This window comes from Tetrahymena thermophila, assembly GCF_000189635.1.
Source record: "Tetrahymena thermophila SB210 genomic scaffold scf_8254513, whole genome shotgun sequence".
Taxonomy (NCBI): domain Eukaryota; phylum Ciliophora; class Oligohymenophorea; order Hymenostomatida; family Tetrahymenidae; genus Tetrahymena; species Tetrahymena thermophila.
Window position 1 is genome coordinate 17,833 of NW_002476288.1, and position 23,166 is coordinate 40,998.

General features: G+C 20.2%; 4 protein-coding genes across 4 annotated transcripts; all 4 read left to right on the top strand. All coding sequences in view use genetic code 6, as the record gives it.

Annotated features, from left to right (window-relative positions):
* Nucleotides 1–1,388: 1,388 nt before the first annotated feature.
* On the top strand, nt 1,389–10,325 carry TTHERM_01230160 (kinase domain protein; the record flags this gene model as incomplete). The annotated part of the gene is made up of 23 exons (XM_001029931.3): nt 1,389–1,459; nt 1,717–1,806; nt 2,058–2,147; nt 2,397–2,486; nt 2,744–2,833; nt 3,091–3,180; nt 3,438–3,527; nt 3,785–3,874; nt 5,476–5,565; nt 5,814–5,903; nt 6,188–6,277; nt 6,525–6,614; nt 6,863–6,952; nt 7,223–7,312; nt 7,568–7,657; nt 7,914–8,003; nt 8,260–8,349; nt 8,606–8,695; nt 8,924–9,013; nt 9,248–9,337; nt 9,567–9,656; nt 9,906–9,995; nt 10,226–10,325. 23 exons carry the CDS (start codon nt 1,389–1,391, stop codon nt 10,323–10,325), a joined length of 2,061 nt encoding a protein of 686 aa, XP_001029931.3.
* A 688-nt stretch (nt 10,326–11,013) lies between these two features.
* On the top strand, nt 11,014–13,573 carry TTHERM_001230167 (cyclic nucleotide-binding domain protein; the record flags this gene model as incomplete). Its single annotated transcript, XM_012799105.1, has 12 exons — nt 11,014–11,052; nt 11,107–11,156; nt 11,258–11,353; nt 11,419–11,508; nt 11,791–11,880; nt 12,022–12,111; nt 12,197–12,286; nt 12,531–12,620; nt 12,750–12,839; nt 12,988–13,077; nt 13,259–13,348; nt 13,432–13,573. 12 exons carry the CDS (start codon nt 11,014–11,016, stop codon nt 13,571–13,573), a joined length of 1,047 nt encoding a protein of 348 aa, XP_012654559.1.
* A 2,919-nt stretch (nt 13,574–16,492) lies between these two features.
* On the top strand, nt 16,493–18,932 carry TTHERM_001230168 (hypothetical protein; the record flags this gene model as incomplete). Its single annotated transcript, XM_012799106.1, has 9 exons — nt 16,493–16,570; nt 16,685–16,871; nt 16,941–17,343; nt 17,434–17,453; nt 17,801–17,859; nt 17,912–17,978; nt 18,261–18,332; nt 18,390–18,747; nt 18,878–18,932. 9 exons carry the CDS (start codon nt 16,493–16,495, stop codon nt 18,930–18,932), a joined length of 1,299 nt encoding a protein of 432 aa, XP_012654560.1.
* Nucleotides 18,933–19,852: 920 nt separating this feature from the next.
* On the top strand, nt 19,853–22,522 carry TTHERM_001230169 (hypothetical protein; the record flags this gene model as incomplete). The annotated part of the gene is made up of 10 exons (XM_012799107.1): nt 19,853–19,923; nt 20,203–20,224; nt 20,316–20,595; nt 20,837–20,953; nt 21,006–21,226; nt 21,375–21,412; nt 21,467–21,593; nt 21,669–21,897; nt 21,994–22,044; nt 22,347–22,522. The coding sequence occupies 10 exons, from the start codon at nt 19,853–19,855 to the stop codon at nt 22,520–22,522; spliced, it is 1,332 nt and encodes a 443-aa protein (XP_012654561.1).
* Nucleotides 22,523–23,166: the final 644 nt, after the last annotated feature.

A 23,166-nucleotide genomic window follows, 5' to 3' on the forward strand; every position in this document is an offset into this window, starting at 1 on the left:
ATGAGTGACTTGGTAAAGGTGGTTAAATACAGAATATAGACAGGTGACCAAAAAAGGATTAAAAAACAAAAATTTTTTAAGGTGACCTTTAAAAAACTTTGGTACTTAACAACTGGATTTTTTTCAAAAATGACTAAATAAATAACTGGCCATCTCTAATTCCTACTATATATTTAAGTATATGTTTTAAATACAAATATTAAATTTAAATAGAAATTGTTAAATTAATTTTTCTGTGATATCTCTTCATAAAACCAAATATATAAATTAATATTTGATAATTAATTAATTATTATATTTATTTGTTTTTTTTATCCATTTAAAATTAATTAAATTTCATAAATTCCTATTCAATATTTTTGAAAAAAATAATAAATGATATAATAGATTAAAAAATATAACTAATTAGAAGAAGTAATTATTAATTTTTTTATTAATATCCTTTAAATTTATATAAATTAATAAAAAAAGTTTTTAAACTCTTCACTTTTATCTCATTAGGTTCTTCATATTGATCTGAAGTATAATTAATTAAAAAAATTACTTTTATTATTATTAATAATTTTTGTACATTTAATTTTCAATTTATTTAAATAAATAATTTTTATAAAAGAAATTATCATCATTATTTTTGATTTTCAAAAACAAAAATTTTTAGCTATTTTAACTTAATTTTCATTTCAATTTTTAATTTTTTATTATTTGATATTTTTTCTTCATTTTTTGCTATTAAAACTTACACTTAATAAAAGCAGTTTATTAATTTTGGATTGCAATATTTTTAATTATAAAAGTTAATTTAAAACATTAAAAATCTTTTAATTTATTTGATTTATTTTCCTTTTTCTTTTTATTATGATTTGTTATTTTTTCATTCTTTGTTAATTTTATTAATTATTAATTAAACTTATTATTTCATATTTTTTCTCCATTTTTCCCTCCTAATTAACTAGAATAAAATGCCTATTTAATTTATAAAAGACGAAATGTAATTTATATTAATAACATTATAAATAAAGCTAAATTAGCTTAAAGCAGCTTTATTTTTGAGTTTTTAAAAAGTTTTAAATTCACAAAATGTAAAATTTGAAATAATATATATCGTATATTCTTAAAATATATCATTTTTTTGAAAACCTAGGATGGAAAAAAATTCATAATTATTTTTGAAATTGAGGTCGCTCAGAATTTGAAATTTTTGATTTGCACCATACCCCCCCATTTTACTATATATGTTCTTTCTTTGTTTATTTAGCTCATCATTTTGTTTTCAACTTTTGCTTTTATTATTAATATTCCATATTTTTTCTTCATTTTTTCCTTCTAATTAACTATTTAATGATATATCTTTTCTTCAATATTTAAAAAGTGAAAATTATATTGGTGCAATGGGTGCATCAGGCTTAGGTTCTGCTTTAGCAAATTGCACTAATCTCTCAAATTTGACACTTAATCTTCGGTAAAAAAGTTTATTTGTTTTGGATTGTGATATTTTAAATTATAAAAACTAATTTAAAACAATAAAGCTCTTTTTTCTTTTTCTTTTTATTGTGCTTGCTTTTTTTTGTTCCTTCTTTGTTAATTTAAGCTCATCATTTTATTTTCAACTTTTGCTTTTATTATTAATTAATTAATCTTATTATTTCATATTTTTTCTTCGTTATTTCCTACTAATTAACTATTTAATGATAAATTTTTTCTTCAATATTTAAAAAGTTAAAATTATATTGGTGCAATGGGTGCATCAGGCTTAGGTTCCGCTTTAGAAAATTGCATTAATCTCTCAAATTTGACACTTGATCTTCGGTAAAACAGTTTATTTGTTTTGGATTGTGAAATTTTAAATTTATAAAAACTAATTAAAAACAATAAAGCTCTTTTTTCTTTTTATTCTGTTTGCTTTTTATTGTTCTTTCTTTGTTAATTTAGCTCATCATTTTATTTTCAACTTTTGCTTTTATTATCAATTAATTAATCCTATTACTTCATATTTTTTCTTCATTTTTTCCTTCTAATTAACTATTTAATGATATATTTTTTCTTCAATATTTAAAAAGTTGGAATAAAATTGGTGCAATGGGTGCATCAGGTTTAGGTTCTGCTTTATCAAATTGCATTAATCTCTCAAATTTGACACTTGATCTTCGGTAAAACAGTTTATTTGTTTTGGATTGTGATATTTTAAATTATAAAAATTAATTAAAAACAATAAAGCTCTTTTTTCTTTTAATTCTGTTAGCTTTTTTTTGTTCTTTCATTGTTAATTTAGCTCATCATTTTATTTTAAGCTTTTGCTTTTATTATTAATTAATTAATCTTATTACTTCATATTTTTTCTTCATTTTTTCCTTCTAATTAACTATTTATAATATATCTTTTCTTCAATATTTAAAAAGAAACAATTAAATTGGTGCAATGGGTGTATCAGGCTTAGGTTCTGCTTTAGCAAATTGCATTAATCTCTCAAATTTGACACTTCACCTTGGGTAAAAACAGTTTATTTGTTTTGGATTGTGTTATTTTAAATTATAAAAACTAATTAAAAACAGTAAAGCTCTTTTTTCTTTTTCTTTTTATTGTGCTTGCTTTTTTTTGTTCTTTCTTTTTTAATTTAGTTCATCATTTTATTTTTAACTTTTGTTTTTATTATTAACTAATTAATCTTATTATTTCATATTTTTTCTACATTTTTTCCTTCTAATTAACTATTTAATGATATATTTTTTCTTCAATATTTAAATAGTAACAATAAAATTGGTGATGAAGGTGCATCAGGCTTAAGTTCTGCTTTAGCAAATTGCATTAATCTCTCAAATTTGACACTTGATCTTCGGTAAAACAGTTTATTTGTTTTGGATTGTGATATTTTAAATTATAAAAATTAATTAAAAACAATAAAGCTCTTTTTTCTTTTTCTTTTTATTGTGCTTGCTTTGTTTTTGCTCTTTCTTTGTTAATTTAGCTCATTGTTTTATTTTTAATTTGTCCTTTTATTATTTATTAATTAATCTTATTATTTCATATTATTTCTTCATTTTTTCTTTCTAATTAACTATTTAATGGTATATTTTTTCTTCAATATTTAAAAAGTGGGAATTTAATTGGTGCAATGGGTGCATCAGGCTTAGGTTCAGCTTTGGCAAATTGCATTAATCTCTCAAATTTGACACTTTACCTTTAGTAAAAACAGTTTATTTGTTTTGGATTGTGAAATTTTTAATTATAAAAACTAATTAAAAACAATAAAGCTCTTTTTTCTTTTTCTTTTTATTGTGCTTGCTTTTTTTTGTTCTTTTTTTTTTAATTTATTTCATCATTTTATTTTGAACTTTTGCTTTTATTAATAATTAATTAATCTTATTATTTCATATTTTTTCTTAATTTTTTCCTTCTAATTAACTATTTAATGATATATTTTTTGTTCAATATTTAAAAAGAAACAATTAAATTGATGCAATGGGTGCATCAGGCTTAGGTTCTGCTTTAGCAAATTGCATTAATCTCTCAAATTTGACACTTAATCTAGAGTAAAAACATTTTTTTTGTTTTGGATTGTGTTATTTTAAATTATAAAAACTAATTAAAAACAGTAAAGCTCTTTTTTCTTTTTCTTTTTATTGTGCTTGCTTTTTTTTGTTCTTTCTTTTTTAATTTAGTTCATCATTTTATTTTTAACTTTTGTTTTTATTATTAACTAATTAATCTTATTATTTCATATTTTTTCTTCATTTTTTCCTTCTAATTAGCTATTTAATGATATATTCTTTCTTCAATATTTAAAAAGTGAAAATTAAATTGATGATGAAGATGCATCAGGCTTAGGTACTGCTTTAGCAAATTGCATTAATCTCTCAAATTTGACACTTGATCTTCGGTAAAAACAGTTTATTTGTTTTGGATTGTGATATTTTAAATTATAAAAACTAATTAAAAACAATAAAGCTTTTTGAATTTATTTGATAGCTTTTATTTGATTTATTTTTTTTTCTTTTTCATTCCAAACTAATATTATTTTATTTATTAAAAGAATAATTTTTAATTTATAAGTTTATTAAAAAATTTACACAAATTTATTATAAAAGTTTTAGCAAAATGAATGAATCATAAAAATTCAAAATATTAAGCAAGTATCTTAAATCAAAAAGATTAGTTGTCTTTAATTTCTAATGATAAACAACTGGTGAAAAAAGGATGAATAAATATAAAATGTTTGAATAATATTATATATTTTATTATTTAATATTTTGAAAAAGTGTTTTTAACCTAAAATTTAAATAGATAGATATATAGATTTTATTATTGATTTTATATTTATTGATATCACTCATATTTCTGTAAGTAAATAAATTATTTATAAAAAATTAAAAAATTTAATTAACTTAAATAAATTTCCTCTTAAGCAAACTCCCCGGTTTCTCCAAAAATGATCAAATAATTTGAAACTTATAGTGTTATATTATATATTATTAAATTATATAGATGCTAAGCTTTTATATGCCAGTTATATTTTAATCTTAAATATTATTCATCAATTATATTTCTATCATTTTTTTATTTATCATGATTAATTAATTAGATACCATGATTTAAGTAAAATCTCAGGGAGTAATTAAATTTTACTTTTTATTTAAATTTTTGTGGTTATTAGCTAGATTTTTTTCAAATATGACTAAATAAATAACTGGTCCTCTAATTCCTACTATATATATATTTAAATATGTTTTAAATACAAATATTAAATTTAAATTGTGAATGTTAAATTAATTTTTCTGTGATATCTTTTCATAAAAAAATTTAAAAAATTAATATTTGATAATTAATTAGTTATTATTATGTTTATTTGTTCTTTTTATGCATTTTATAATTAATAATTAAATTTCATAAATTGCTATTCAATATTTTGAAGAAAAAAAATGATATAATAGATTAAATATTACTACGAATTAGAAGAAGTAATTATTAATTTTTTTATTAATAACCATTCAATTTATATAAATTAATAAAAAAAGTTTGTAAGCTCTTCACTTTTATCTCATTAGGTTCTCCATATTGATCTGTATAAATAATTTATAAAATGACTTTTATTATTATTAATATTTTTTTTACATTTAATTTTCAATTTATTTAACTGGAGTAAAATGCCTATTTAATTTATAAAAGGCAAAATGTAATATATTTTAATAACATAATAAAAAAAGTTAAATTAGCTTAAAGCATTTTATTTTTGAGTTTTTAGAAAGCTTTAAACTCACAAAATGTAAAATTTGAAATAATATATACATACATTATATTCTAAAAACATATCATTTTTTTTGAAAAAATAAATTTTGAAAACCTAGGATGGAAAAAAATTCATAAAGAATATTTAAAATTTTAATTTTATACGTAAAAACTGGTAAAAAAACTCTCTTTTTGTAAGTTTCTATGGCAACTTACTCTATTTAATGATATATTTTTTCTTCAATATTAAAAAAGTGAAGATTAAATTGGTGATGAAGGTGCATCAAGCTTAGGTTCTGCTTTAGCAAATTGCATTAATCTCTCAAATTTGACACTTAAACTTTGGTAAAAATATTATTTGTTTTGGATTGTGATATTTTTAATTATAAAAACTAATTAAAAACAATAAAACTCTTTTTTCTTTTTCTTTTTATTGTGCTTGCTTTTTTTTAGTTCTTTCTTTGTTAATTTAGCTCATCATATTATTATCAACTTTTGCTTATTATTAACTAATAAATCTTATTATTTTATATTTTTTCTTCATTTTTTCCTTCTAATAACTATAATATATTTTTTCTTCAATATTTAAAAAGTTACAATTAAATTGGTGCAATAGGTGTTTCAGACTTAGGTTCTGCTTTAGCAAATTGCATTAATCTCTCAAATTTGACACTTGATCTAGAGTAAAAACAGTTTATTTGTTTTGGATTGTGATATTTTTAATTATAAAACTAATTAAAAAAAATAAAGCTCATTTTTCTTTTTCTTTTTATTGTGCTTGCTTATTTTTTGTTCTTTCTTTCTTTCTTTCTTTCTTTCTTTCTTTCTTTGTTAATTTAGCTCTTCATTTTATTTCAACTTTTGATTTTATTATTAACTAATTAGTCTTATTATTTCTTATTTTTTCTTTATTTTTTCCTTCTAATTAACTATTTAATGATATATTTTTTCTTCAATATTTAAAAAGTTCCAATACAATTGGTGATGAAGGTGCATCAGGCTTAGGTTCTGCTTTAGCAAATTGCATTAATCTATCAAATTTGGCACTTTATCTAGGGTAAAAACAGTTTATTTTTTTTTGATTGTGATATTTTTAATTATAAAAACTAATTAAAAACAATAGAACTCTTTTTTCTTTTTCTTTTTATTGTGGTTGTTTTTATTTTGTTCTTTCTTTGTTAATTTAGCTCATCATTTTATTTTCAACTTTCGCTTTTATTATTAATTAATTAATCTTATTATTTCATATTTTTTCTTCATTTTTTCCTTATATTAACTATTTAATCATATCAATATTTAAAAAGTGGGAATTTAATTGGTTCAATGGGTGCATTAGGCTTAAGTTCTGCTTTAGCAAATTGCATTAATCTCTCAAATTTGACACTTGAACTTTGGTAAAAATATTATTTGTTTTGGATTGTGTTATTTTAAATTGTAAAAACTAATTAAAAACAATAAAACTCTTTTTTCTTTTTCTTTTTATTGTGCTTGCTTTTTTTTAGTTCTTTCTTTGTTAATTTAGCTCATCATATTATTATCAACTTTTGCTTATTATTAACTAATTAATCTTATTATTTTATATTTTTTCTTCATTTTTTCCTTCTAATAACTATAATATATTTTTTCTTCAATATTTAAAAAGTTACAATTAAATTGGTGCAATAGGTGTTTCAGACTTAGGTTCTGCTTTAGCAAATTGCATTAATCTCTCAAATTTGACACTTGATCTTTGGTAAAACAGTTTATTTGTTTTGGATTGTGATATTTTTAATTATAAAACTAATTAAAAAAATAAAGCTCATTTTTCTTTTTCTTTTTATTGTGCTTGCTTATTTTTTGTTCTTTCTTTCTTTCTTTCTTTCTTTGTTAATTTAGCTCTTCATTTTATTTCAACTTTTGATTTTATTATTAACTAATTAGTCTTATTATTTCTTATTTTTTCTTTATTTTTTCCTTCTATTTAACTATTTAATGATATATTTTTTCTTCAATATTTAAAAAGTTCCAATACAATTGGTGATGAAGGTGCATCAGGCTTAGGTTCTGCTTTAGCAAATTGCATTAATCTATCAAATTTGGCACTTTATCTAGGGTAAAAAAGTTTATTTTTTTTTGATTGTGATATTTTTAATTATAAAAACTAATTAAAAACAATAGAACTCTTTTTTCTTTTTCTTTTTATTGTGGTTGTTTTTATTTTGTTCTTTCTTTGTTAATTTAGCTTATCATTTTATTATCTGCTTACGCTTTTATTATTAACTAATTAATCATATTATTCATATTTTTTCTTCATTTTTTCCTTCTAATAACTATTTAATGATATATTTTTTCTTCAATATTTAAAAAGTTACAATTAAATTGGTCCAGTGGGTGCATCAGGCTTAGGTTCTGCTTTAGCAAATTGCATTAATCTCTCAAATTTGACACTTAAACTTTGGTAAAAACAGTTTATTTGTTTTGGATTGTGATATTTTTAATTATAAAACTAATTAAAAACAATAAAACTCTTTTTCTTTTTCTTTTTATTGTGCTTTCTTTTATTTTGTTCTTTCTTTCTTTCTTTCTTTCTTAATTTAGCTCTTCATTTTATTTCAACTTTCGCTTTTATTATTAATTAATTAATCTTATTATTTCATATTTTTTCTTCATTTTTTCCTTGTATTAACTATTTAATCATATCAATATTTAAAAAGTAACAATTAAATTGGTTCAATGGGTGCATTAGGCTTAAGTTCTGCTTTAGCAAATTGCATTAATCTCTCAAATTTGACACTTGAACTTAAGTAAACACAGTTTATTTGTTTTGGATTGTGTTATTTTAAATTATAAAAACTAATTAAAAACAATAAAACTCTTTTTTCTTTTTCTTTTTATTGTGCTTACTTTTTTTTAGTTCTTTCTTTGTTAATTTAGCTCATCATATTATTTTCAACTTTTGATTTAATTATTAATTAATTAATCTTATTATTTCATATTTTTTCTTCATTTTTTCCTTTTATTAACTATTTAATGATATATTTTTTCTTCATATTTAAAAAGTTTTAATTAAATTGGTGCAATTTGTGCATCAGGCCTAGGTTCTGCTTTAGCAAATTGCATTAATCTCTCAAATTTGACACTTGAACTTAAGTAAACACAGTTTATTTGTTTTGGATTGTGATATTTTAAATTATAAAAACTAATTAAAAACAATAAAGCTCATTTTTCTTTTTCTTTTTATTGTGCTTGCTTTTATTTTGCTTTTCCTTATTAATTTAGCTCATCATTTTATTATCGATTTTTGCTTTTATTACTAATTAATTAATCTTATTATTTCATATTTTTCTTTATTTTTTCCTTCTAATTAACTATTTAATAATATATTTTTTCTTCAATATTTAAAAAGTGAAAATTAAATTGGCGATGAAGGTGCATCAGGCTTAAGTTCTGCTTTAGTAAATTGCATTAATCTCTCAAATTTGACACTTGATCTTCGGTAAAACAGTTTATTTGTTTTGGATTGTGATATTTTAAATTATAAAAACTAATTAAAAGCAATAAAGCTCATTTTTATTTTTATTTTTATTGTTCTTTCTTTGTAAATTTAGCTCATCATTTTATTATCTGCTTACGCTTTTATTATTAACTAATTAATCATATTATTCATATTTTTTCTTCATTTTTTCCTTGTATTAACTATTTAATTATATCAATATTTAAAAAGTAACAACTAAATTGGTGCAATGGGTGCATCAGGCTTAGGTTCTGCTTTAGCAAATTGCATTAATCTCTCAAATTTGACACTTGATCTTAGGTAAAAACAATTTATTTGTTTTGGATTGTGATATTTTAAATTATAAAAACTAATTACAAACAATAAAGCTCATTTTTCTTTTTCTTTTTATTGTGCTTTTTGTTTTTTCTTTGTTAATTTAGCTCATCATTTTATTATCAACTTTTGCTTTTATTATTAATTAATTAATATTATTATATTATTTCATATTTTTTCCTTTCTATTAACTATTTAATGATATCTATATTTAAATAGGTCTAATTAAATTGGTGCAATGGGTGCATCAGGCTTAGGTTCTGCTTTAACAAATTGCATTAATCTCTCAAATTTGACACTTGATCTTTGGTAAAAACAGTTTATTTGTTTTGGATTGTGATATTTTAAATTATAAAAACTAATTAAAAACAATCAAGCTCATTTTTCTTTTTCTTTTTATTGTGCTTTTTGTTTTTTCTTTGTTAATTTAGCTCATCATTTTATTATTAACTTTTGCTTTTATTATTAACTAATTAATCTTATTATTTCATATTTTTTCCTTTCTATTAACTATTTAATGATATCTATATTTAAAAAGTAACAATTAAATTGGTGAAATGGGTGCATCAGACTTAGGTTCTGCTTTAGCAAATTGCATTAATCTCTCAAATTTGACACTTAAACTTTGGTAAAAACAGTTTATTTGTTTTGGATTGTGATATTTTTAATTATAAAACTAATTAAAAGCAATAAAACTCTTTTTCTTTTTATTGTGTTTGCTTTTATTTTATTCTTTCTTAGTTAAGTTAGCTCATCATTTTATTTTCAATTTTTGCTTTTATTATTAACTAATTAATCTTATTATTTCATATGTTTTCTTCATGTTTTCCTTCTAATTAATTATTTAATTATATATTTTTCTTCAATATTTAAAAAGTAAAAATTAAATTAATGCAATGGATGCATCAGGCTTAGCTTCTGCTTTAGCAAATTACATTAATCTCTCAAATTTGACAGTTTATCTAGAGTAAAAACAGTTTATTTGTTTTGGATTGTGATATTTTAAATTATAAAAACTAATTAAAAACAATAAAGCTTTTTGAATTTATTTGATAGCTTTTATTTGGTTTATTTTTTTTTTCTTTTTTTGTTCCACACTAATATTATTTTATTTATTAACTTAAAGAATAATTTTTCATTTAAAAGTTTATTCTATTTTGATATTTATTTAAAATTTACACAAATTTATTATAAAAGGCTTAGCAAAATGAATGAATCATAAAAATTCAAAGTATTAAGCAAGTATCTTAAATTAAAAAGATTAGTTGTCTTTAAATTCTATCAAAAAATCAGGTGAAAAAGGATGAATAAATATAAAATGTTTGAATAATATTATTTATTTTATTATTTAATATTTTGAAAAAGTGTTTTTAACCTAAAATATAAATAGATAGATAAATAGATTTTATTATTGATTTTATATTTATTAATATCATTCATATTTTTGTAAGTAAATAAATTATTTATAAAAAATTAAAAAATTAAATTTGCTTAAATAAATTAAATCCTCTTAAGCAAACTAGCCGGTTTCTCCAAAAATGATCAAATAATTTGAAACTTATAGTGTTATATTTTATATTATTAAATTATATAAATGCTAAGCTTTTATATGCCAGTTATATTTTAATCTTAACTATCATTCATCAATTATATTTCCATACTTTTTTAATTTATCATGATTAATTAATTAGATACCATGATTTAAGTAAAATCTAAGGGATAAATTAAATTTTACTTTTTATTTTAATTTTTGTGATATTTTAATAAAAAATATTTTTTTCAAGACTTCTACAATCAGATAAAAAAGTTATAACTTACTGCATTAAACTTATATAAAAATAATATACTTTGTTTATTTATTTAATATATGGTTCATAATCTATTTATATTTTTATGTTTAAACAAAATATTTATTACTATTTATAAACATAAAAAAATATTGATAGTAAAAATAAATTTGTAAAACATTAACAAAAATAATAAAAATGAATTTAGAGTATAACATCTATTAAGACTTATCAGATGTATTTTACTATTTAAAACAATAATAGCATATTTTATTTTTATCATAAAAAAAGTTTCTTTGTTCTACTTTGTAAAACCATACAGGTCTTCACATTAATCTATAGTAAAAAATTATTTAATTTAATGAAGCTTTTAATTTTTTATATATTAAATATAAATAATTTTATTATTAATGTTACACATTTAAATATTCCTAAATTTTAGTGATAATGAAAATGAAATTGGTGATAAAGGTGTTTAAGCTTTGAGTTCTGCTTTGACTAAATGTATTGATCTTCAGGCTTTGAAATTATGGCTTAAGTTAACACAGATTTTTCATATTAATTTTTTGATATAAATATTTTTTAATTTATAAATTATTATAGTTCTCATAACATAGGGGATAAAGGTGTTTCCTCCTTAGCTACTGCTTTGGCTAACCTTAGTAATCTATAAAGTTTAGTAATCTACTTAGAGTAAATAAATATATTTATTAAAAAATTAATTTTGAAGAATTAAGGTGGTAGTTATATAAAAATATTTTTTTTTAATTTTATTTTCAATATTTCTGAAAAAATAAAAACATTTAACATAATTATAAATTATGTTTTTGATGACCTACCTACCTATTTACCTCTCTAAAAGAGTTAAAAATTAAGAAACTAATAACTTTATTATGAAAAATAAAATTATGATGAATTTAATTTTAACCTTATAAATAAAATAACATTTTATTATTTATTTATTGAATGAAATAGATGGAACAATTTTACAAAAAAGGGTTGTAAAATTTTAGGTTCTTCAATATCTAAATGTCATAATCTCCAAAGTTTAGAACTTAATTTAATGTAAAAAAATGGTTTTTATATAAACAACTAATTATTCAATTTTTTAAAATTTATATTTTTTCCTATATTTATTTGTGTAAATAAATATATTTACTCTTTCAGATATAAACCTTAAGTAGAATTGATTAAATTATTTTAAAGTGGAAACTAATTCGACGATGAAGGAGCCTCTAACTTAGTTGTTGATTTAGTAAACTGCAAAAAGCTCTCAAATTTAATTCTTAAATTAGAGTGAAAATTTTATTTTAATTATTTATTCTAAATTTATTTCATTAATAATTATTGAAAACAATAAATTTATTTTTTCTTTTAAAAGGGATTGCAAAATTGGGTCTTAAGGGGTATCTAACATAGGATCTTATTTATCAAACTGCTAAAATCTCACAACCATTATACTTTGCCTGGAGTATTTTACTTAGTTATTTTCAATAATTTTTATTTACTTAGTTATTCAGATAAAATAATTTTTAAGCATTTTATTAATTTTATTAAATTTATTAAAAAAAATACTTTTTTCTTTTTTAATTTTAACTTATTAAGTTTTTTTTTATGACTTGTTTCATTTAAATTTTTTATTTTTTGCAAAAAGTGCATATCTAAATTTAAAAATTTGATTCTTATCTTTAATTTAATTTTTTTGAATTTAAAAGAGGAAATTTACTTGGAACACAAGGAGCATCAGGTTTAAGTAATGGTATTTCTAATTGTCCTAAACTTACTAAATTGACTCTCTAAATTTAGTAAAATAATTTATTTTTTTCAATATTTAAAATAAATATATTAGCTTTTCTAATTTAACTTTTTTTTAAATAAAAATTATTTTGAATTTAATATTATTTGTTTTAATAAAAAATATTTTTTTCATTCAGCAAAAATTTTATTGAAGTCCAAGGAGCTATTGCTTTAGGTTCTGCTTTAGAAAAATGTATTCATCTCTCTTACCTAGCCTTATTTATTGAGTACTTTAATTGATGATTTTAATATAAATTTCATATTCATAGCTTAATAAGGATTCTATGAATTTGTAGATAACAAATTTCAAAATATATTTATTCAATTTATTCCTGCTAAAAATTTTAAAAATATTTATTAATTTATTTATAAAAGAGATAATTGTATTGGAGATTAAGGTTTATCTGGTTTAATTTCTTCTTTAGCAAATTGTCCAGATCTTTTATATTTGAAACTCAATCTTTAGTAAAGCATATTTTTTTATTTTTATTATTTAAATAATTTGTTAATTTTTAATTTTATGAAAAATATAAAAACAAGCAATTTTATTATTTATTATTAATTGAAATTATTTCTCTTTTAAAGTCATTAAAATTTTTTAGATTTATTGTTAATTATTATCCTCTCTAATTAAAATATATTATAGGAAGAATGAAATTGGATCATCTGGAGCATCAGCTATAGGCTCTGCTATTTAAAAATACTCTAAAATCCTAAATTTAACACTTCGACTTGAGTAAATTAAACCTTAATTCAAATATTAATTTTAAAAATTTTTAATTCTCATTTTTAAGATTAAATTATCATAAAAATTAAAAGTTTTAATAAAATTGAATCAACTGGAGTTAAAGATTTAGCTTATGGCTTAGCAAACTGTCCTAGTCTAAAAAATTTAACCCTCAATCTTGAGTAAAAATATATCTTTGCTTAAATTATTAATCTTAAATTTAACTAATAATGATTTGCTGAAAAAAAAGAAATTAAATAAAATAAAAAATATAAAAATTTTAATGCTTTTTCTTTTATTTCTATTTTTTATATTTTTAAATATTTTTAGGAGAAACAAATTGAGTTAAGATTCAATATCAATATTGGGCTTTCTATTAGCAAAATACTCAAAAATTATATCTTTAAAGCTATTTTTTTAGTAAAAATTTAAATAATTTAACTATTAAAAAGTTAAAAAATTAAATATTTTATTATTATTTTAATCTAAAGAGAAATTTATTTAATTACTTTTATTTATTTATTTAAGTATTTTGATTATTGATATTATTTTATTATTAATAAAAGCGGAAATCTAATAGATGAAACACATAAAATTAAATTTATCAGTTAAATAGATAAAATAAAAAAATTAATTTCCAAAGAAATTTATTTTTGAGCTAATCAATCTTATTACATCAATTTTAAGAAAGAATAATAATATTTTATTGTATATTTTTAAGGTTTCATATTAAAATGTTATAAAAAATTATTACTTAAACTATTAATTCATTACCTATTATCTAATTACCTCACATAAAAAACAATACTCTATTTTTTTTAGCAAATCTCTTATTTATATTATTTATAAAAAAATATATTATTAAACCTGACTACTATAAGACCATTTTACGCATAAAAATAAAACTGGTTAACAGTATTTTCTTTGCACAGAAACAGGAATTTTATTAGTTTAAAGAACATAGATATTTAATAATTATGGTATTATTTTTAGTATTTAGACTACTTGCGTTTATTTATTTATTTTGATTTTATGAAGTAAATTATTAAAAAATATTTCCTTTATTGATATTAAATCTATTTATTTAGAAAAATGATATTTAAAAATAAAATACTTTTTATTTTTTATGTTTTTTTAATTATAATATTCGAGTATAGAATGATAAAAAAGCAAATAAGTTTTATCTTTATTGAATTCTTATTACTAGATAGTATAAATATGAATCCAAAAATATTATTTTAAAATATCAAAGATTGATTTGATAACTTTAATCTAATTTAAATAATAAAATATGTAAATGATTTTATTTGATTTCGTTTTAAATATAAAGTAATATTAAATTAATTTTTTTAATTAATTTAATTAAAAGTGTAAGTTAAAAAGATATTAATTTGTGGAGATTTATATTTTTATTCTTACACTTTAATTAATTAATATAATAAATTCTTATCCAATTTAATGAATTATTACATCACATTATTTAAATAAATTTGTGGTGTTTTTACTTGTTTATTTTTTCTTGTAATAATATATTTTGATTTACTAAATCACAATTACAAAAATACTCTATTTTCGCGTGAGATAAAATAATACTTTTAGGATAAGTACATTTACTTTGAATTTTTTATGATGTTAAATATATTAAAGTTTTTATGTTCTTTAAAGTATTTGAAAGAACGGTACATATTATTTTTAAAATGAATTTTAGTTTATTTAGATATTATTACTCCCCTTCTAACTATATTTTTATTTTGATATTAATTTAAAAGATATTAGAGGTTTTAAGAGAAGGGAGAATTTATTTAAAGATATCAATTTTATAATAAATAAAACTAATAAATAATTAATAAATTAAAAAATTAGCTACATTCTAAATTAGTAACAAAAATATTAAGTAAGAAAATTATGAGATAAAGCATTTTTAATAGATTATTTTTGTTGAGGTTTATCTTTTATCTTGATATATTTAAGTTATCCTTATCTACTATTTATAATAATACCTATTATAATGGTTTTGATTATACAGGGTTGTTTAAATTTCTAAATGAAAATACAAATACAGCTGTTATATTTATTAATTCTTCTGACTGTTCATAAACAGATTTAGATCATGGATTCTATTGTAGTGGAATTATTGTATTCTTTAACTATGGCGATCTCTTTGATGGTAAGATTGATATTTAAATGTTTTACTAAAATTATTTTTTAAAATAGTTAGCTACTTCAATCAATATCATGCTTTTTCTAGTAGAGATGACTGTATATAAAATAAAACTATTTCCTAAATAGTAGACATTACTAATGAGGGAGAATTGACATAAGTTACTTAATATAAATAAATGAATTATATTGATTTTCTGAACAAAAATTGCTAGGATGAAAACAGAAATTGTTAACCTAATATAAATTGTGTTAAGTGCTCTTAAGGTTTTTGCTTATAATAATTCAATTTAATTTAAAATAATTGCTATGACATAACATCATTAAGTAATTTTATAGGTGTTAGCGCAACAAATTTTTGCTAGTTCTATTAATAAACAAATATTAACTGTTATAGCTATATTGAAGGAGTTTGTTAATATTAGTTAAGTAATAGTTAATAGATATGCACTTTAATTACATAAGATCCTAATATTATTGTAAAGATTTTTTAAAATAAATTTTTAAAGCCATTTTATTATTAATTTGTTGCTATTTTTTATAAAAAGGGGAAAACAATTAAAAACAACTGTTATTTTAATGGCTATACTACTGATCAATTAATATACTGTAAACCAAAATATTGTATACTATTTGATTTTAATGGATACAGTTGCTAAAATATGGATAAAAGTACTTTTATTGTTGGCTCAGATTCTAATTTTAATTGTTTGCTTCCTGATTCAAATCATGCTAGTAGGTAATAAACTTTTTTATTAGTTTTCAATTAATTATTTTAGTTATTAAATTGAAGGTTTGAATAAATAGCTCAACCATTTTATTTTTTGAATTAAATAATGTTAACCAAAATCACTTTTAAAGATTTAATTTTATTTTTGCATATCTACTATCAATCCTAATTAAATAAGGAATTTTTTTATAATGGCCAACAGAAGCATTTTTTAAACTTGATCTCAATTTTCGCTATAACATTTTTGAAGATTAACCATTAAGATGTTGAGGAATTACATTAAAAACTAGAAATCATATTCCAATTTTAATCTTTATTAGGATTATTAAATAATATTAGATGTATAAAAAACTAACAAATAGAATTTAATTTTCAATACATTTCATTTAAATTTATCAAAATTAAACTTCTTGCTTTAATTCAATAGATGTAAATATGAATATTGCATCATATAGAATTCTTAAGGTTCTTTTTGTGTTTAGCTAAATCCAAACATAGAATAGCAAATTGCTAAAAATACTAGTAATGATTTTTGTTAATCAATTTAATAATAAGCCGAAAACTCAGTTAACTGCGCATATAATTACTGTTTGAATGAAAATTATAATTGTGTTCCACTTAGTAATTAAGATGGATACAGAGGTAAGATCTATTATACTGATAGATGCTCTGACTATGGAGGTAGTGAAACTTTAATTTAATGTACGAAAGGTTTTTGCATTTATAATAACTAATGTGTACCCATTTCAGGCATATATTTAGGTAAGGATGAAAATTAAAAATGCGTAACTAGTTTATAATGTACTAACTATCCTATTCCTTAGTTAATAGATTGCTAATTTAGTCTAGAAATATGTTTTGAAAATAACTAATGCTATTTTTTAAATGATGTTAGTGGCACTGGTTGTTCTTCATAAAGTTTGGTGTAAATGTATGGAGCAGATATGGATGGAAACTGTTTACAACAATATTAAATGTAGGCGATTAAATGTTCCTCAGGTTATTGCATAATCAATAATTATTGTCAAAAATATAATAACTAATATGTTGGAAGAGATAAAAACTACAATTGCTTAAAAGAAAAATAAATAACAGCTATTGAATGTGAAAATTAGTAAATTTTTAAAATTATTTCATAATAAATAGTATATTTTCGTTCGGTTTGTAAAAAAAATTAGGTATTGTATAATGAATATTGGAACAGATTCTGCCTATTGCATTAAAGTAGATCAATACAATAATGTTATTGGTATTTCATTAAATTTCTTATCATTATTTTCTAAATCAAATTTCCCTTTAATTAATTATTCTCGCATTAATTAAGTTTTTATGAAAGAATTGTTAGACTTTGAAAGGAATAAAATTTAAGCTTGAATTTAATATTTATTGTGTAATAAATTAAAATTATATTGTAGCCATAACTTTTAATTATAAATTCTGTAAATCAAAGAAAAATAATCATCGTTTATTTAATAGGAGAAAATAAATAACAATTGAAAGGGCTTTTGTTCATTTTTTAATTGTATTTCCCATCATAATTTAAAATCTAATTTTCTTATTAAATTAAAAAGGAATATTAAAGAGTAATCCATAATAATGTATTACTATAGATTCGCCTAATTAGCCAGCAGTAACCATTTATAAAAGAAAATAATATTTTTATTTAATTAAATGTAAAATAGTCAACATGCGCCTATGGATAGTATTGTAAAGATCCTGTGACATTATATTGTGTTCAAATGTAGCCAGGTATTTGCTAATATTATGATACTACTTGCATAATCATAAATAATAACCCTTTAAATATCCCTTGCTATTAATGCGATCCTTCAAGCTGTTTAAATTAATATAATTAATGTATTCAAATCTCAATAGAAAATTAATTTTGTATAAACTAATATGGTAAATTATTTTATTTTTAAATTAAAATATAAATTATTAATTACAACATTTCATGTGTCTTAAAGAGAATATAATCTTTCCTAAGGAAAAAATTTTTTAAATTCAAGTTATTAACTATTAAATAAACAGGATATTGCTAATCATATAAGTAAAGTAACTGTAAGTCATGCCCTGACTAAACATGCAAAAATAATAGCTAGTGTAAAATATTTTTTAAAATAATATTTATTTATTTATATATTACATATATTATTAAAGAAACATGTGTTGAAATGATAAATTTATAGTTACTGTCTAATTAGTGCATAATTAAATAGAGACCTGATGTTCCTTGCTAAATTATTGACACAAATTAATATTTAAACTAAATTTTGGTTAACCCTTCCTATCCTATACAATGCACAAATACTTTGAGGATGTGCCAAAACCTCTCAAAAAGTTCTTAATTTTGTTAATCTTGCCCAATTAACTTTATTTAGCCAGGAAATGGAAAATGTTATAATTTAGAAGAATAATAGGAAAACTAATATAATTCGAATTCCTTTTATTCTTTTTTGAACACAATTTACATTTCAGAAAGCTTTGGTGTTGAAGATTCTTAATAATGTCCATATAAGTAAGTTAATTTATTAAATTATAAAAATTTAAATACAAATAAATATTATTTAAATAAATAAATCGTAGTTGTTTTTCCTGTTAAAGTAAAAATGTTTGCACTAAGTGTTCCTTCAACTATTATCTTATAGAAATAAATCCTTAAAAAATCATTTGCATTTCTATAAAAAACTTTTAGAGCATTGAGTATAAATTAGACTATAATGAAAACCAATTCTACTAATAAAATAGTCTTTTTCTTTAATGCACATAAGATGGAATCAATAAAGGATTTATGTAAATTTATATGAATACAAACTACTTTTAAAACATAAGATTTATATCTTAAATTATAGATAAGACATATACAGCTTTCCTTTATCTGTTAACTAAGTTTAATACTATGACTACATTTCTATTAGATTGCTTTTATAAAATTCTTTAATTAACTGCTAGAATTTCATCTAATTCGAATTAAATACAGATAATTAAATAGTTAGCTTAGAATTTTTAAAATAAGTCAATATTTATTATTAAATATCCTAAAGCACAGTCTTAACTTATGGATTCTTTTAATATTTCTAAGATACTTAATGTAAATTATTTTCCAAACTGTGCTTTAATTAAATCTTCACATTTATTTTATTAACTAAAAAATATAACAAAAACTTAAAAAAAATAAACCTCAAAATTATTTTTCATTTTTAAATACAAATAAAAAAATTTTTTTATTATTATTTATAAAATCATTGAGTTTATTTGAGAATTTCTTATATGCTCTCAGTTTCTCTTTTAATATTACTGTTTTAATAATCAAATAAATTACTGAAAATATTGCATAAAATTTAAAAATTACAGACTAATCCTATTAAAATAGTTCCATAATGATTTGAGGTTGAATATCAACTATCAACTTATTTGAAATCTGAGTTATTCTTTCATGAAAAATCTTTCAATCCAGAATAATATGTTAAATGTTTGCAGGTTAATTTACTCCCATTTGAGAAATAATTATATTAAGGAAATTTAAATAAAAAAAAATCGCATTTTTAACAAGATGGTGCCCATAGCCACACAATTCTAATAACCAAATAATTAAAACAGACAATAAGATCACTATATTATAAATGAGCCCTTAGAGACCTGATTTAAAACATATAGAATTAGTCTGGGCTCTTATGAATAGGGAATTTTAAATGTAAAAAAATATTAAACCTATAAATAATAGAGGTTAACTGATTTGAGTTATTGAATCAATTTGGGAAAAATATCCATAATAATTTGTTCAAAATTGCATTAATCATATTAATGAAAACATTTAAGAAGTTATTAATTATAATGGTTAATATTTAAATAGAAATTTCTTAAATCATTATACTGTAAATGCTCATTAATTAAGGCATTTTTTTCTTAAATTTTTTTTTTTTCCATTATGGCTTGTAAAAAATGTCTTTTTTTTTTTCTTATTAAGTATAAGGAAGATTTAGTTGAAACTTGAAGTAATTAAATATTAAAAATTTTTATTATTTTTAATTATTTACAGGTGACAGTTAATGCAACTAATGCTTTTATAATTAAATTTCCTAATAGCATTAATGTTTAAAATGTAATCAAGGTTATTCTTTGCATTATAGTGGTAAGTGTTTTTAATGCCCTACAAATTGTTTGGATTGTGTTTTTGGAGGATTTTATAATTAGCAAAGTATTAATTGGAGTGAGTTATAGGACTAATATAGCTCTTAATTCTTATCATAACTATCTTCTGAAGAATATTCTTTAAGATGTACTCAGTGTCAATAAGGCTTTACAGTGTAATCTACTTACCAAGGATGTGATCCTTGTGGTTAAAATTGTAAACAGTGCTATACAGGTAATATATAAAAAATTTAGATTGCTTAAATTAAAAATTAATATTATTTCTTATCTGTTTTCATTAAAAGTTTTAAAATAAATTAAAGATTAAAATTCAGAAATTAAAAAAAATAAACCAATAAATTATTAAGAATATTTTCTCAAAAAGTATTCAATTTTCTAAATTTTTGAAGAAGCTTTAAATTAATATTTAATGTTTAATTAATGTTTTAAAGAGATATTTTTAATTAATTAAAAAGGAATGCCTAATTATAATCACTCTAATTAATTAAACTTTGATCCAAATTTCTTGTCTATAGCGACTTTAATTTATAAATGCATAGAGTGCTTGAACACTTCATTAAAGTTTTTTGATGGTAAAAAATAAAAATTAAATGAAATTAAATAAAGTAATTTTTAAATATTTAGATGTGACTTGTTAAAAAACAACAATTTCAAATTGCTAAATCGAATATAATGTAGTATAGGCTGGCTTTCCATATATACTGAGTTCAAATTCTTGGAAGCTTAATAATAATGTTGCTCCTTACTGCTACTAATGCATTTAACCTTACTTTAATGTCTAAAATTAATAATGCTTAAGAAGTAGAGACACATGTTTTAATTTATCTTATTATTACAGTTATTGTGTAAGTACTACAGTTAACATAAATTTATATGTTTTTACTTCTAAATGCTAGAGTCTTTTATTTTAAGACACTTACAATTCAAATCCAATTTTCTGTTATCAATGCAGTACGAATATGTGCTAATATAACTAATAAACTCAATATATAGATTCAATTAATTAAATAGCAGTTTTATGCACTTAAAATGTAAAATTTTGTAATTCTTCCTCTATCAACAAATTTATTCATATATTTTATTAGATATAAAACTGTATAAGTTGCTATTCATATATAGATTAAGACACCAATTATAAGATTTATTAATGCACTAAATGCCAAGATAATTATGTAATAACACTCTAAGGATGCCTTCCCTGTCCAACTGGTTGTACATAATGCTTTTATAGTATATTTTAAATCAAATTATGAAGTTACCAAACATATTTTTATATTTTTTTAATAGGTGATGGAATCATAAATTATAGTGACCAATTTACATTTAACTAGCCATTTTATTCTTTAAAGTTTCGTTAAAATCTAATTAATGATAATAAAGCATACTTATTTTGTACATAGTGCTAAGATGGTTACTACTATAAAGATTATAAATGCATTTAACTACAGTGTGATCCAACTTGCTAATCTTGCCAGCTCTACAAAAATTAAATTTTAAAGTGTCTATAATGCAATTAGTAATATTTAATGTCGCATATTACCAATATTATTGGCTATATTAGTTTGTTTCATCTATTGAATGCTGACAATAATAGTATTATAGACATTAATAGTATGCTTAATTTTGACCAAAATCACTCTGCCTGTCACATATGTCCCTACCCGTAAATCAATAAATATTTTAACATTTATCATTGAATAAAAGTTCATTCTAAAAAATATTTACTTTAATTTAAATAAATAAGGCAAACTTTTGAATTTTTTATATCTATAAATCATTCTCATCTTTTTGAATTTCTAGCAATAAATAAAATTTTTAAATTGAATCTTAATTAATAAGAATTTACAGTATTTAACATTTTATAGATAATTTTAATTTTTTGGACAATCTAATTCTTTGTTGAAAAAAGATATTGTTTTTTTTTAAGAAAAAGATTGAATTTTTCTATTTTTTGTGTAATAAAAGGTGCTAAGTCTGTGAGAAAGTTGGAGAAACAAAGGATAATCCATTTAATATTTACAGTTCATTGTGTAAAAAATGTAAAGATAATTTGCCTATTCCTTAAATAATTCCTATAAGTGACAGAAGCAACTATAAATGGGTATATGATAGCAAAAGACAAAAATGCTTGTTATGTTTGAATTCAGACCAAGGCTGCACTTATTAAACAGTAAAACGATAAATTTACGGGGTTTGTGGTTCTAATTCAGATAGTATTGGAGAAGGAACTATAGGAAATCCATTAAATATTCAAAGATCTTCTGAAATAAACTGGGATAAATTGATAATTAATTAATAAGATTTAACAAAATATTTGGTGTTTTATAATGAAATCTCAGTTGAATTTATTGATGTAGAATTAATAATTAATCAAAATGACTGTAGGTTATTTTAAAACATATAAATTAAAACTAGTATTGCATAGTATATTTTTGGACTGCAAAGATTTTCTTTAACTATAACAAACAAAGCTTAATCTTAGACAACATTAGAATCAAGTCAGCCTATATAAATATCAGGATTTACTCATGTTACTTTTTAAAATCTTTAAATGCTTACTACTAGCCAAAATTCATATTTTAGCAATTAGAAATTTGGATTTTAAATCAGCAATTCTTTATTAAAAAGCGTTAATTTTACTGATGTTAGTATACTAAATTAATATTAAATTCCAAATAATTTTATATTTGAATTTGATAATATAATGGATTCCTTTTCTCTCTAAAATGTTAATATTCAAGGGTTTTAAGTAAATCAGCAGAATTTCTTTAATTTGATCTTTACT